A 15,821-nucleotide genomic window follows, 5' to 3' on the forward strand; every position below is an offset into this window, starting at 1 on the left:
GCTTCCCTGGTGGCGCAGTGGTTGAGAGTCTGCCTGCCGATGCAGGGGACACGGGTTCGTGCCCCGGTCCGGGAAGATCCCACATGCCGCGGAGTGGCTGGGCCCGTGAGCCATGGCCGCTGGGCCTGCACATCTGGAGCCTGTGCTCCGCAACGGGAGAGGCCACAACAGTGAGAGGCCCGCGTACCGCAAAAAAAAAGAAAAAAAAATTTCAAACCCTGAGAAAAGTTGAAAGAAAGAATGGTATGGTCATCAGGTATATGCCCTTCAACACCTAGTTCATCTCTTATTAGTCTTCAGCAGGTTTGCTTTGTCTTCACCACCATATATGTATGTGTGTATGAATGTATACACACAATCTTTTGTTTTTTCTGAACAATTTGAAAATAAGTTTTGGACATGCTTCTAAACTCCTAAATACTTCAGCCTGTATCTTCTAAGAACAAAGGCATTCTATATGACACAGAACCAATGTCACACCTGAGAAATTTAACATTGATAACAATAATATTGATGACAATGCTGTTTAATATACAGCTCATATTTAATATATAGCTCATATTCTGGTCCCCAAAATGTTCTTTTAGCTGTTTATTATTATTATTATTATTATTTTTTGCGGTACGCGGGCCTCTCACTGTTGTGGCCTCTCCCGTTGCGGAGCACAGGCTCCGGACGCGCAGGCTCAGCGGCCATGGCTCACGGGCCCAGCCGCTCCGCGGCATGTGGGATCTTCCTGGTCCGGGGCACGAACCCGTGTCCCTGCATCGGCAGGCGGACTCTCAACCACTGCGCCACCAGGGAAGCCCTATTATTATTATTTTTAACCTAGGGTCAGCTCAAGGATCCTGCACTGCATTTGATAATCATGCCTCTTTAGTGTCCTTTAATCTACAGCAGGCTGGGCAATCTGGCTCACTGCCTGTCTTTGTAAATAAAGTTTTATTGGAACACAGCCCTGCCCATTCGTTGTACATTGTCTGTGGATGCAGAGTTGGGTTTTTGTGGCCCACAAATCTAAAATATTTGCTCTGTAGCCGTAACAGAAAAAGTTTGCTGGCCCTCCTCTGTAACAGTATCCTTGTCCTTGTTTTTTGTGACATGGACATTGGAAAGGGTCCAAGCCAGTTGTCCCATAGTGTCCCGCATTCTGGGGTTTTCTGATTGCTTCCTCTGATTTGATTCACGTTGAGCATATCTGGCAGGAACACCACAGAACACCTAAGGACATCACCTCAGGGGGCTCCTGATGTCTGTTTGTTCCGTCATTTGTGGCGGTAACTTGGATCCCTTGGTTAAGGTGGTGACTGCTAAAAGAACCTTTCCTTTTCCCCTTAGTAATGAATAAGCATAGATTTGTTTGAAAGGTAGTGGCGGCAGGATTTCCTGTGGATTGGGTGTGACGGGCAGACTGGAGGAGGGGCAGGCTGGACAGAAAGTACCAGGAGCTCAGTGAGGGACAGGTTTGGTTGGAGATGCTTTTCGACGTTGGTATGCCCTGACTTCTCATAGTCACACTTTTTATTTTTAATTAATTTATTTGAAAATTTTTATTTTATCTTTGGCTGCGTTGGGTCTTTGTTGCTGTGCGCGGGCTTTCTCTAGTTGCGGCGAGCGGGGGCTACTCTTCGTTGCAGTGGGCAGGCTTCTCATTGAGGTGGCTTCTCTAGGCACGCGGGCTTCAGTAGTTGTGGCATGTGGGATCAGTAGTTGTGGCTCGTGGGCTCTAGAGCGCAGGCTCAGTAGTTGTGTTCCTCTGCAGCATGTGGGATCTTCCCGGACCAGGGCTCGAACCCACGTCTCCTGCATTGGCAGGCGGATTCTTAACTACTGTGCCACCAGGGAAGTCCCTGGCTAAGGTTCTTTTGACACAGTAGGGTAGGCCTAGCTGTGGGTCTCCTCACAATAGGGGCCAGAGGGGTAGGTGTTTCTGCCTGAGAAAGAACAGTAAGTGCAAGAAGCATAAATCATCGATGATGCACTGTGTTGGGGAGACAAAGATCTTTTTCAACAAAGATTTCTGGGGGAGAGAAAATAAAAGAGGCTGGTGATGCCAGGAAGGTTGGGGCCACTCATGCAAAGTGCACTGCTGATGCTGCCAGGGGAACTGTGGGAGGTCTCTGGGCAGTGGGAATATTCCAGTTGGTTTCGGTTATTCCTTTGAAGAACACCGGTCATTTTCCAGTTTGCTACTCTGGTAGGCAGAATAATGGCCCCCCAAAGATGCCCACATCTTAATCCCCGGAACCTGTTGAATGTGTTGCCTTACCCAACAAAGGGGACGTTACAGATGTGATTGACTCAGGTATTTGGTGATTGGGAGATTATGCAGGTGGGCCCAGTGTAATCACAAGGGTCCTTATAGGTGAAAGAGGGAGACAGGAAAGGGACCGATTTGAAGATGCTACCCTGCTGGCCTTGAAGATAGAGGAGAGACCGTGAGCTCAGGAATACAGGCGGCCTCTAGAAGCTGGAAAAGGCAAGGAAACAAATTCTCCCCTAGATCCTCCAGAAAGGAACTCTCGCCTGCTGACACCTAGAGTTTAGGCTAGTGAGAACCGTTTTGGACTCCTGACCTCTGGAACTATATAGAATAATAGTGTGTTGTTTTAAGCCACTGCATTTGTAGTCATTTATTACAGAAGCAATAGGAAATTAATATGCCACACAATTCATTCAGGCTGCTGGGATAATTTTTTCAGAAGAGTTTAGCTCTGTGGTCATTCTTACAAGTTTTGGCTTTGGAGTTGGTTTCAGTTTTCTTTTGCTACAAAGCAGTCTGACCTACAGTTTAAGGACTTTATACAGTGACCGTTTTATTGTTCTCTCACAGTTTCGTGGCTTGACTGGGCTAGCTGGGCAGTTCCTCTGCCAGTCTTGCTTGGTAGTCTCTCAGGGGGTTTCAGTCAGAGGGTGGCTGGGCCTGGAGTCATCAGGAGGCTCTACTGGGATCTTGGAATGGCCAGTTCCTTCTCTCCGTCTCAGTGTCGTCTCAGGACCTCTGTTCTTCACATGGTCTCGCCTCTCATGGTCACTCAGGGCCCCCAGGAGCTAGATTTCCATGAGGGGAGAAGCAGAAGCTGCAGGCCATTTAAGGGCAGGGCCTGGATCCACACAGCATCACTTCCAGCACACGCTATCGGTCCAAGCAGCTCTGGCACATACCAGAGTGAGTGTGAGAGGGGACCACACAGGGCGTGATGCAGACAGTCTCCAGAGGCAGTTTGCCACAGAGTAGACACTCTTAGCTTGGCATCTTGGAGCCACTAATGAGCTGTGTGACTTTGGGCAAGCAGCTTGACCTCTCTGAGACTTCAAATCCATGTTCATCAAACGAGGGTGATGATAGAACTCACCTCCCAGGATTCTTGTGGGGATCCAAGAGCCAGTGGGTATCAAGGCCTGGCCCAGAGCACGTGTATCTGGTCTTTAGTGCTGGCTGTGATAATCTGTTCTTAGCATATGTGGGCATTAACTGTCCAGAGGCTGAAAACCCTGCTTCCAGATAAAGGCTTCCTGCACTCAGCTTTCTGCTTTGCCATTTGCTGTGCGTCCCGCGCAAGTCACCCCGCCTTTCTGTACCTCGGTTTCCTCCTCTGCACAGTATAGCACTCACCTCATAGGTTTGATGGGAGGATCTGTTGCGTGCGTGAATACCCTCAGCGCAGGCCTGGCATGTTCTAAGTTCAGTGACTTAAAGTGAACTCAGTAACTTAGTGGGGCAGAGTGGTCAAGAACCCGGCCTCTGGAGCTGAGCTGCCTACGTGTTAATCCCAGTTCTGCCATTTTCTATGTGGCCCCGGGGCGGTTTTGTTTTTTTTAATTAATTAATTTATTTTTGGCTGCATTGGGTCTTTGTTGCTGTGTGCGGGCTTTCTCTAGTTGCGGCGAGCGGGGGCTACTCTTCGTTGTGGTGCGCGGGCTTCTCATTGCAGTGACTTCTGTTGTTGCGGAGCACGGGCTCTAGGCGCGCGGGCCTCAGTAGCTGTGGCACGTGGGCTCCAGTAGTTGTGGCTTGCGGGCTCTAGAGCGCAGGCTCAGTAGTTGCAGTGGTTGTGGTGCACAGGCTTAGTTGCTTCGTGGCATGTGGGATCTTCCTGGACCAGGGCTCGAACCCGTGTTGCCTGCATTGGCAGGAGGATTCTTAACCACTGCGCCACCAGGGAAGTCTCTTCCGGGGCAAGTTATTTAACTTCTCTGGTTAAATTGTATCTGTAAATTATATCATTATAACTCATATTCCATGAGTTAATATATCCATAAAGCATTAAACAGTGCCTGGCTCTTAAGTGCTGCATAATTGTTTTTTGAATGTATAGAGATGTCAGGCACCATTATTATTTTGATCATCATCGTCATCTTAATACTAAACTTTCTAGTGCATTCCTTCTTTGGTGGCCTGTTGCAGCCAAGCAGACAGTACTTCAGGCCTCTAGGTGGCGTTGGTCCCTCTTCCTCACTCAGACCTCACAGGCTTGCCACAAGTAGAAGGGTCTGGGCTCTCCCACGAACATTTCTAACTAGCACGGGGCAATTATCATGTTTGTCTGGTCAGAAGCTGGGATTGGAGTAAAGAAAAGTGAGAAAGTCAAACAGAGAGAGGGCAGTGTGGCTGAGTAGAGAGCCTCCTATGACCTAATGCTTCCTAAAATATTAAAACATCCTTTGAAATGAATGGTTGTCCCTGCAATGAAGAAAAGGGACTCCTCCCAGAGCAAGGAGAAAGCAAGAGCAAAGATCCAAGGAGGGGAGGGAGCACTGAAGCCTCCTGAGTGTCTGGGGACATTGACAGATTCACATGGCCTTGGGGACAGAGGCTATGCTTTGGGAAAGTTGGACAGAGGACCACCTTGTGAACAGCCTGGTCCTGGGGAAGGTACCCTTCAGGGGAAGTGTGAACTGAAAAAAATCCCGTCCTGCAAAGGCACACAGCCTTACATCTAGGAAGAGATTGAAAAAGTTTTCCTCTGAGCATTGACTGTCCCTCATGTGGGGTTGAGGCTTAAATTATACTCTTTGAAAGGTCCTGGAAACAGTAGGCTGAGAATGAACCCGGATCTGTGTGCCCCTAAGTACCTGGCCAGGACAAACATAAACCTTCCCTGGAGGAGCCCCACCCTCTGCCTGGGCCTTGGAGAATTCCTTCAGGTAGAGTTCCGGCACATATGAGCTCATGATAAAAAAATTATGTGCCGTACAGAGAAGCAGGCACCATGATCGAGAGTCGGCAGACACAAAATATGACAGGTCAAGACCCGCAAACATTGTGGATGTGGGAATGATCAGATATGGATATAAAATAACTCTGTTTATATATGAGAAGGATAAAATAGGACAGATATAAAAACACGAATGAGTACAATCAAAAGTCACCAGGAAGTTGGAAAAAGAGCTAAATAGAACTTCGAGAAGTGACAGATACAACAATTGAAGTTCAGAGCTCCACAGAACTAAAGAAACACCAGCTGAATATAGCTGCTAAGAGGATTGGTGAGCTGAAAGGTAGATGCCCTGAAGGGAAAAATGTGAGCTTTGTGGCGTGCTCCCCTCAGCTGCCCAGGATCCTGATTGGATCCACCCGGGGAAGGAAGGGCTGGACACTTTATTTCTTTTATCTATTTTTAATTTTTTTGGCTGTGCCACTCAACATGAAGGATCTTCCCCAACCAGGGATCAAACCTGTGCCCCCTGCGTTGGGAGCATGGAGTCTTAACAGTGGGACCGCCAGGGAAGTCAGGGACTTTTTTTTTTTTTTTTAATTTATTCGGCTGTGTTGGGTCTTAGTTGTGGCACGCGGGCTCTTCATTGGGGTGCACGGGCTTCTCTCTAGTTGTGGTGTGCGGGCTCCAGAGTGCATGGGCTTAGTTGTCCCGCGGCATGTGGGATCTTAGTTCCCTGACCAGGAAGAGAGCCCGTGTCCCCTGCTTTGGAAGGCGGATTCTTAACCACTGGACCACCAGGGAAGTCCCCATTTTTACTTTCAATATTTTCCAGACAGGATCCGCGTGTGCATGAGCGCTTGAAAACCACTTCCCTGGAGTCTATTTATAATCTCCAGAGCACCACATCAGTTACGTTACATGACAGCGGGCTGCTGTTGGTGACCTCCAAACAGTTTTATTATGCTCCCCTATTAAGGAAACATTCTGACAATTCTCCCCTAGTATGAATGTGTGTGTGTGTGTGTGTGTGTGTGATATGAATGTGTATACATAGTTATTTAGGAGTCATGAATAGTACTGACATATATTACTGTGAATATATTATGTGCATTTAAAAACATTCAAAAATTGGAAGGGATGAAATTAATATTTTATTTTTTGAAATTAATATTTTAATAATAAAATTTTTATTTTATATATTCATAGCCCTCCAAATATTTTTGCTCTCACTAAAAATATTTTCTTATACAGGCATTGTTAATGCATTTGGAAACTCTCAGTGTAACCATCTTTTTTGCGGTACGCGGGCCTCTCACTGTTGTGGCCTCTCCCGTTGCGGAGCACAGGCTCCGGACGCGCAGGCCCATCGGCCATGGCTCACGGGCCCAGCCGCTCCGTGGCATGTGGGATCTTCCCGGACCGGGGCACGAACCTGTGTCCCCTGCATCGGCAGGCGGACTCTCAACCACTGCGCTACCAGGGAAGCCCCATTGTAACCATCTTTGAGAGTCGTTTTGACATTCTTTGTGCACGGCTGGCTGTCAGAGCTGGCAAAGTCCTAACTGAGGTACAGACCAAATAAGAGAAGTGTGCGTCAGCTGAATTTAATCCCTCTGCTCAACTTTCATTCCCACCCTTCATATGCAGAGGCGTTTTTTGGAATTTTCTCGTGCTGGCCTTATTAAATCTTCAGTCCTTGGTTTCTGAGCAGGACTCTTCAAGAAGCCTGGTGTGAGGACTTGATTTGCAACCTGAGAATGTCCCCGGGAATCAATTTGCCCAGGCTGCAATGCGCTGAGTGGACAGGAGAGGGCGCCCGTGTCAGTCCTTTAGCCTTTAGGTCCAGCGCCTGAGGATGCTGGCACCTGCGGCTGAGGGGCACTAGAGGGCTTCTCTGTAGTCCATCTGGGTGGGTCTCTGTATGCCTAGTAAAGCTTAATTTCTTCTTATTTTCATCCTCTCCTTCCTTTCTCCTCTTCCTCTTCTTTCCCTTCTCTACTCTTTCTTCAAAGCAAACATAACCGGAAGTTGATATTTTCTTCCTATGCTCCAGAGAAACACTTTGTTCACCCTTCTTTGTTCACCTGTCCTTGAGACTCCTTGGTCTACCCCAATGTTCTCGGCCTCCCAGGATGTGCTTCTGTCTCTAACTAGGGTCTTACACAGGCCCCTCACCTCCGTGGCCTCTCCCATTGCGGAGCACAGGCTCCGGACGCACAGGCTCAGCGGCCATGGCTCACGGGCCCAGCCGCCCCGCGGCATGTGGGATCTTCCCGGACCAGGGCACGAACCCATCGGCAGGCGGACTCTCAACCACTGCGCCACCAGGGAAGCCCTGTCTAATTAATTTATAGAGGCTCTTTTGATAAGAAAATTAGCAAATCTTTTTTCCAGTATCGTCATTTGACTTTGTTTATTGTGAGATTTGTTTGGGGTTTTTTTGCCATGTAAAAACTTTTCCTTTTTTTTTTTGCGTTTAGTCAAATCTATTCATCTTTTCTTTTATGACCTTTGGGTTTTGTGGTATCCTTAGAAAGACTATCCCTTTCTAGATTACAAATGATTTCTCTCATGTTTTCTTCTAGTAATTTTATTTTTTTATTTTTTGTTTTTCATCACCTTTATTGAATAGTGAAAGGAAAATTATCTAAGGACTCTGAGGACAAAAGGGCTTCCATCATTGTCGAGGAAACACAGAGATGTTACTATAACAGCATTTGTCCACTGAAGGTCTCAGCAGAAATCTTGGGGCTCCTTGACAGCCTAGGTTCTTACAGGCCACTGAGTGTCAGATCTTCTGTCACTAGAAACTCAAAGAAAGAATGAGATAATCTTCTAGTAATTTTATAGTCTTATTTGTGTGTGTGTTTCAGTCTTTGATGGATCAGGAATTTATTTTGGGTGTTAGGTGTGAGGTAGGGATCCATCTTCCCCCAGCTGCCCAAAGGCCACTGACCTTATTGACTTAAAAAACTTTACAAGGACAGTAACCGTTCTGCCAAAAAGAGCTGACTCAAAACTTGGCAGGGAAAGGAGAAGGGAGATGCATGCAAGGCTGAGAATTCCAAAAAAGTTGAAATGATGAGGGGAGAGATCTCCCAAAAGACCCTGGAGTACACGGGAGGTCTGCACAACCACAGCAGTCTTTTCCCTTGGAGAGGATGGGGGAGGAGTCCTCACTTGGCTGCAAACTCTGGAGACTCAGTGCTGGGGCTCGGGATCAGGGCTCCCCAGAGAGCATCACAGGAAGGCGTCGCACCACTCTCACAGGCACCCGAAGCAGGCCCGGGAGTGCTTGGCGTTGGCGCCGCGTGTGTCCTTCAGCCATTCCCGGAAGAGGTCTTCATCTTTCTTTAGCTCCAGAAACTAGCCAAGAACCACATAGGCCTTGTCAAAGCCCCTTTCCTCCAGCTTCTTGCCCAGGACTTTGCCAGTGCTGGCTAGGCTTCCCACTGGCTTTTTCCCCATGGGCTCTGCCACGAAATCTCAGTGCTTTTGGGAGGTTGTCATCTTTTAAATATTCTTTTTTTTTAAATTTTATTTTATTTGGCCATACCACAAAGCATGCGGGATCTTAGTTCCCTGACCAAGGATCGAACTTGTGTGCCCTGCCTTGGGAGCGTGGAGTCTTAACCACTGGACCACCAGGGAAGTCCTGGGAAGTTATCATCTTGTTCAGGCTTAATCCACAGCTCCAGTCCCCGTAACGGCTTCTTCCGCCACCCGACTCTCCTGCTGATACCTCAGCCCGCCCACTCTGGATCCATCTTATTTTCTTTCCTAGTTGTCCAGTTGTCCCAACAGCATTGATTGAATAAAGCGTCTTTTTATCACCAAGCTGATACGTTTTTATACCTCAGACTTTTCACTTTTGTCTCATTCTTTCAACGTATCTCCTATGAGCATCTTCTCTATACCTGTGCTGAGTGCTGGGGACACAGGGGTGAAACAAACCCTGTCCCTGCCTTGTTTTATTCACCCTTATCTCATCCATGCATCCAGCACTCCCCAGAATCTTCTCTGTGCTGGGTCCTGTGCTGAGCAGCGGTGGGGACACAGCCCTGCCCTCATGGGTCTCACAGTTCAGAGGGGAGACAGGCCCTTCTCCAGACGATCCAGAGTGGTCAGTGGGTCAGTGCTGGGCTGGGGAAGCCTGGAGGGGACCGTAGCCAGTCTGTGGGTTTGGGGAGGGCTTTTGGGAGAAGGGGATATAGCAGAGCTCAAGGAGAAGTGAGCCAACGTGGAAAGACAGAGGCGCAGGTAACAGCATGTGCAAGGGTCAAGGTGTGAACGAGGGGAATCAGAAGAGGCTGGTGGGGCTGCAATGTAGACGGTGGGGCTGAAAGTGGCAAGAGGAGAGACTGGATGGCCATCCAAGGACAGATCGCACAGGGCCATGTTAATACATTTGGACTTGATCCTGAAGGCAGCAGGGACAATGTCATGGCGACAAAAGAAATCAAGGACAGCGAGGAATTCATTTGCTGTATTATTTTTCAAAGAAAGTTGATTTCTGTTTATAAAAGTAACACCTGTTCAGTGCAGAAGATCTATCTAGCCTCTTTTCTGTGACGTTGGCGTCCTGTCATATATACACATTCACGGGTACACAGTTCTTCTAGGAATTTCCCCCTCAGTGCTCCTTGAAACTCCTGTCTCTCAATATTTGTCAAGAAGGGGCGATGACCCCACTCTGAACTCCTCCCTCAGCTCTTTACAAGTGACAGAATTCTAAGCTAATGGTCAGATGCATAAAAGCTCCGGAAGTATATAGCTTCAGACTCAGCTTGATTCAGGAACTCAGACAATTCCTGGAAGGCACAGTCCGATCCCTGGGCCCTGTGTTTCTCTGTGCTGTCTTCTTTCTCAGGCAGTCTCTCCCTTTGGGGATCAGATGGCCTCAGTAGCTCCGGGTTCACAGCCCACTCACTAAGCAACACCAGAAGAAGGAGAGGGCCTTGTTCCAGGAAAAATCCCAGGGCTAAATGCCAGCATCTAAACATGAGGGTAGGATCGGTTTTACCTGAACAGCATGAGGGAACATTGAGGAGAGGGCCTTCCTCAAAGGAGAGTCAGGGGAAGTTTCCAGAAAAAGAGAAGTGGCTGCAGATACCCACTTCACCAGGGCGTTAGAGGGAGAGAGAGGAGGGGTCTCTGTGTTCCTGAAGAGAGGAGAGGGGGCCTGGGAGCCACCGGGATGTCCTTGGCCTAGATCTTTCCCATCCCTCTGGATTACCAAGGTCACAGCTGAGCAGAGCCCCTTTCTGTACCTCAGTGGAAGGTGTGACCTCACTCTCATCAACTCCAGCTAGGGCCACTGGGGTTTACTCTTGACCTTTGTGCATTGGCCACCAGCCCCAGGCAAGAGGGTCAGGCATGTTTTCCTCATGGCGCCCGCCCCCTTGGCTATTCCTGGAGTCACCCTGGTTCCCACTCTGCAGCTTCCTGTCAGGTTGGGGAGAAGTTCTGGATATCCTCAGCTTATCCCCGCTCCCAGAGGGACTGGTGCATGCCATCCTAGTCTCTCCTAGTTCAGCTGCCTGCACCCTGTCCCCCCCCACCAGACACACCCACCCATGGGTGCCTAGGTCTCCTTCCTGCTGGCTCTGTCAGTTGCCTCTCAACCATCTGCTTCCGGCCTCTGGGCCTGCCCTGACTTGCTCCCCTCTAGGCCACCCCTCCCTCTTCCCTCTGTTCTTGTGGCTTCTGGCTTCTTTCTACCTGATTGCCAACTTAGTGGGGCTTGAGGGAAGAGCAGAGTATTTCATCTAAACAGGTTTGACCACAAATCCTGGGTCCAGGATTATTTGTGGAATTTTTGAAAAAAAATTTAATTATCTGTTTCATTTTTGGTTTTGTTTTTAAGTTCACATGGTTTAAGGTTCACAAGAGTATGTAGGAGAAATTCTCCCTCTACTTCTGTTCCCCAGGCACCCTGTTCTCCTCCACAGAGGCAACCACTGTTATCTTGAGTATTTTCCAGAAAAAACAAAAAACAACTATGCATTTCCAAGCAGATGCTGATATGCAACGCCACCCCCCCTTTTTTTCCCCATGAATATAGCAAACAGTATACACTGTGCTGGTCCTCACTGCTTTTCACTGACCATGTTATATGTTATCCTGGAGAGAATTATCTATCAGCACATAAAAAACTTCCCTACTCTCTATTTCAGCTGCCGACAGAATTATTGTAATTTATGAGACCATAGATAGTCCTGTAGGGTCTTTCCTGGCTTTTTTATTGTTGTCATAAATGATGCTGCAGGACTAACGTGCCAGGCAAGCCTTTCACACCTGCATGACTGAAATCTGTCATCCATCCCCAGAAGCAGAATTGCTGACTCAAGGGTGTGCAAAAGATTTCCACTGGCAGCCACGAATGTTTGCAAGGGTTCATTTCCTCCCAGTCTTGCCACCTGGAGGCTATTTTTTTTTTTACCTTTTTTCTTTGAGCTCAGTGTAGATTTACAGAAAAGTTGTAAAAATGGTACAGAGCTTCTGCAGACCTTTCCCTCAGCTTCCTTCCATGATAGCATCTTATATAAACACAATACAGGGAGCAAACCCAGGGAATGAACACGAGTGCAGTGCGGGTAACGTAACCTCGCACGTCATTCACATTTCACCAGTTCTTCCACCAAAGTCCTTATTCTGTCCCAGGATCTCATCCTGTGTGCTGAATTAGTTGTCACGTCTCTGTAGTCCCCTTTAACCTGTGATAGTTTCTCAGTCTTTGTCTTTCATGACCTTGACCCTTTTTTAAAAAAAAATAAATTTCTTTATTTTTTAATTTATTTTTGGCTGCGTTGCGTCTTCATTGCTGCGCATGGGCTTTCTTTAGCTGCAGTGAGTGGGGACTACTCTTTGTTGTGGTGCGCGGGCTTCTCTTGCTTCAGAGCACTGGCTCTAGGCACGTGGGCTTCAGTAGTTGTGGCACGCGGGCTTCAGTAGTTGTGGCTCTTGGGCTCTAGAGCACAGGCTCAGTAGGTGTGGCACATGGGCTTAGTTGCTCCGAGGCATGTGGTATCTTCCCAGACCAGGGCTTAAACCCGTGTCCCCTGTATGGGAAGGCGGATTCCTAACCACTGCACCACCAGGGAAGCCCGACATTAACCCTTTTGAAGAATACTGGTTAGTTAATTTTGTAGGCTGTCCTTTGATCTGAGTTTGTCTGATGCTTTCTCATGATTGGAAAGAAGTTCCACATTTTTGGCAGACATACCGCAGAACCAGTGTTGTGTGCTTCTCTGTGCACCACATCAGGGGGTTCGTGATATCAGCCTGTCTAATTTCTGGTCATATTGACCTTGGTCACGTGGTCGAGGTGGTGTCTGCTAAGTTTGTCCAGTATAAACTCAGTATCTTTCCCTTTGCAGTTAATCTAATTTTGAAATGTATACAAATACCTAATCATTAGGTCGTACACCTGAAACTAATGTAATACTGTATGTTAATTATACCTCAATAAAACGTAAAATGAAATAAATCTCTTGGGGAAGACATTTTGAGACTATACAGATAGGCTGTTTCTCCTCAGACTTCTGCCCACGAATTTTATTTTATTTTATTTTATTTTAAACATCTTTATTGGAGTATAATTGCTTTACGATGGTGTGTTAGTTTCTGCTTTATATGCCCACTAATTTTAGCATCATCTGTGGATCTCATCTGCAACAGTTATTATGGTGGTATTTGTCCCGTGTTGATTTTCTCTTTCCCTCTTTCCTTCAACAGTTATTAATTGGAAATCTACTGTAGGAAGAACTGTCCCTTCTTCTTGGGGGCTGTTTTTACCAGTCATTCTGCAGTGAGGGAAAGGGGGGTTCACGGAGGATGTGGAGATTGGATCCAGGCCTGGCCTGTCTCCAGGCCTGTGGTCTTGGCATTCGCAGGAGGAAAGAGGACCCGCTGGGTATTGCTAACGGTGACCTCATCTCCCAGGCCTGGAGGAGCACACCCCCCTGTATTTTCTGTCCGGGTGAAAGCTTTTCAATTTTGAGATTCAGCAGCCCCAGCCCAGGGCTAATTATAACAACGACAATGGATGCCCTGTATGGAAACCTTCTTGATGGATATCACACACCCTATGGGTAAGGATTATTATTAAACCTTTTTATAAAGGAGGAAACTGAGGCTTGTACAGGGAGCATCGCTGGGCCTCCAGCCTTGGAACCCCTGAATCCCAGCACTAACTCTTTTTTTAAATAAATAAATAAATTTATTTATTTATTTATTTTTGGCTGCACTGGGTCTTTGTTGCTTTGCGCGGGCTTTCTCTAGTTGTGGTGAGCAGGGGCTACTGTTTGTTGCGGCTTCTCATTGCAGTGGCTCCTCTTATTGCAGAGCATGGGCTCTAGGCGCACGGTCTCCAGTAGCTGTGGCTCGCGGGCCCTAGAGCACAGGCTCAGTAGTTGTGGCGCACGGGCCTAGTTGCTCCGCGGCATGTGGGATCTTCCTGGACCAGGGCTCAAACCCCTGACCCCTGCATTGGCAGGTGGATTCTTAACTACTGTGCCACCAGGGAAGCCCCTCCTCCTTCATTTCTGATTTTATTTGATTCCTCTCTCTTTTTTTTTTTTTTGTTGGTGAGTCTAGCTAAAGGTTTATCAATTTTGTTTACATTTTCAAAGAACCAGCTCTTGGTTTCATTGACCTTTTATATTGTCTTTTTTGTGTGTGTGTGTGTGGTACACGGGCCTCTCACTGTTGTGGCCTCTCGCGTTGCGGAGCACAGCCTCCGGACGTGCAGCCTCAGCGGCCATGGCTCACGGGCCCAGCCGCCCCACGGCATGTGGGATCCTCCCAGACCAGGGCACGAACCCGTGTCCCCTGCATCAGCAGGCGGACTCTCAACCACTGCGCCACCAGGGAAGCCCTATATTGTCTTTTTAGTTTCTATTTCATTTATTTCTACTCTGATCTTTGTTATTTCCTTCCTTCTACTAACTTTGGGCTTCATTTGTCCTTTTTCTGGAAGCTAGGTTGTTTATTTGACATTTTTTTTGTTCCTTGAGGTAGGTGTTTATCATGATGAACTTCCCTCTTAGAACTGCTTTTGCTGCATCCCATGAGGTTTGGTATGTTGTTATTTCATTTTCATTCATCTCATACTATTTTTTAAAATTTCTCTTTTGATCTCTTCATTGACCCACTGGTTGTGCAATACATGGTGTTTAATCTCCACATATTTGTGAATTTTCCAGTTTTCTTATAATTGATTTCTAGCTTCATATCAGTGGGGTCAGAAAAGATGCTTGATATGATTTCAGTCTTCTTAAATTTGTTAAGGCTTGTTTTGTGGCCTAACTTATAATCTATACTGGAGAACATTCCATGTGCACTTGAGAAGAATGTGTATTCTGTGGCTTTGGGGTGGAATATTTGGCTTGGACACGTCTTCTAAATGTATTTGTGTTTAAAAAATTACATTAATTACTAACGTTGTCAAAGGAGTATGAGTACTTAGTTTAAAGTCAAATATATCTATGATTTATGATAAAAAGAGGAAAACTGAACCTTTTCCACCTCAATTCGTGTTCCCCACAGGTAAGCAGTTTAAATGTTTTAGCTGTTTTTTGGTATTTATCACCGTATTTCTAAAGATTATTTCCCCATTTTTTAATTTAATTTTTTTTTTTTGGCCATGCTGCATGGCATGCAGGATCTTAGTTCCCTGACCAGGGCTCAAACCCACGCCCCCTGCAGTGGAAGCGTGGAGTCTTAACCACTGGACCACCAGGGAAGTCCCTGTTTCCCCATTTTTTATTACCTGTTGACTTATTATGGAAGGTAAGGATTTAGTGCTTTTATTCTCCCCCTCCCATGTTTTAAAAAGCACTCACCTCTCCATAGCTAACGTATTTAGCAGTTCAGTATTTAGCGTCTCTGTCACAGCCCTTTCCTCATCCCAGGCTACATAAGTAGTAGGTATATAATAGGTAGTGTAGTTATGATGACTCACTGCTCCCATTTGAATGATGGCCCATAGTAGGAACACGTTCCCTTTATTTTACAAGGAAGCAGCCATTGTGTGCATGAAGGTGTGTTTCCAATATTGGGGGAGAGGCCCTTGGTCCTGTCTCATGTCCTTAAACTCCCAAGGCGCCTGGCCTCTCTCCCCCCCACCAACCCCCGCCGGCCCTGTCCTTGTCTTAGGAGCACAGTTTCCTGAGGAAACAGATACATTCCAGCCAAATGCAGTCTCATGTGCAGGAAAACACTTTCACAATATACACAGACCTCAGAAATATTGCCAGTTCTATTCCAAGGCCACCACGTAAAGCAAACCCCACAGTAAAGTGAACATCACAATAAGGCAGGTGACGAATTTTTGAGTGTGGTGATGAGTAGAGCCAGGTGAGAGGGAGCCATGCCAGGGGTCCACGGCTCCCTCCCAGGGACTTCCACAGATCAGCCCCCTCACTGAGTACCTGTTCTCTGCCCCATCCAGGGCTGGGGACACTGCAGCGACCAATTCAGCTCCAAATCCTAACTTCATGGGGCTCATAGTCCAGTTGGGGAGATAGACTTGTCACCACACAGTGATGGCCCAGAGTGGTCACAGCTAGGGCGGGGTTGCCCAGGAGTCTGGGGCTCAGGGAGGAGAGGATATCTGAGTTGGGATACTCTGTGGTATGGAGGATGGATCAAAGGGAA

The 15,821-nt window shown here is 47.3% G+C and overlaps 1 protein-coding gene and 1 pseudogene across 3 annotated transcripts in view; one reads left to right on the forward strand and one right to left on the reverse strand.

The window, feature by feature from the left end:
- OPA3 (outer mitochondrial membrane lipid metabolism regulator OPA3) overlaps positions 1 to 15,821 on the forward strand; it is a 49,491-nt gene that overhangs the window by 3,010 nt on the left and 30,660 nt on the right. Inside the window, exon 1 of one of the 3 annotated variants that reach the window (XM_060084133.1) lies at positions 13,184 to 13,255. The exons of the other annotated variants lie outside the window; for them this stretch is intronic. Coding sequence (XP_059940116.1) covers positions 13,210 to 13,255 — 46 coding nt within the window. The 5' untranslated portion in view covers positions 13,184 to 13,209. Of the gene's footprint in view, positions 1 to 13,183; positions 13,256 to 15,821 lie in introns of those variants that run through there. 3 annotated transcript variants of the gene reach the window in all.
- On the reverse strand, positions 8,403 to 8,672 carry LOC132480882 (barrier-to-autointegration factor-like; annotated as a pseudogene).

This window comes from Mesoplodon densirostris, chromosome 19, assembly GCF_025265405.1.
Source record: "Mesoplodon densirostris isolate mMesDen1 chromosome 19, mMesDen1 primary haplotype, whole genome shotgun sequence".
Classification (NCBI taxonomy): Eukaryota; Metazoa; Chordata; class Mammalia; order Artiodactyla; family Ziphiidae; genus Mesoplodon; species Mesoplodon densirostris.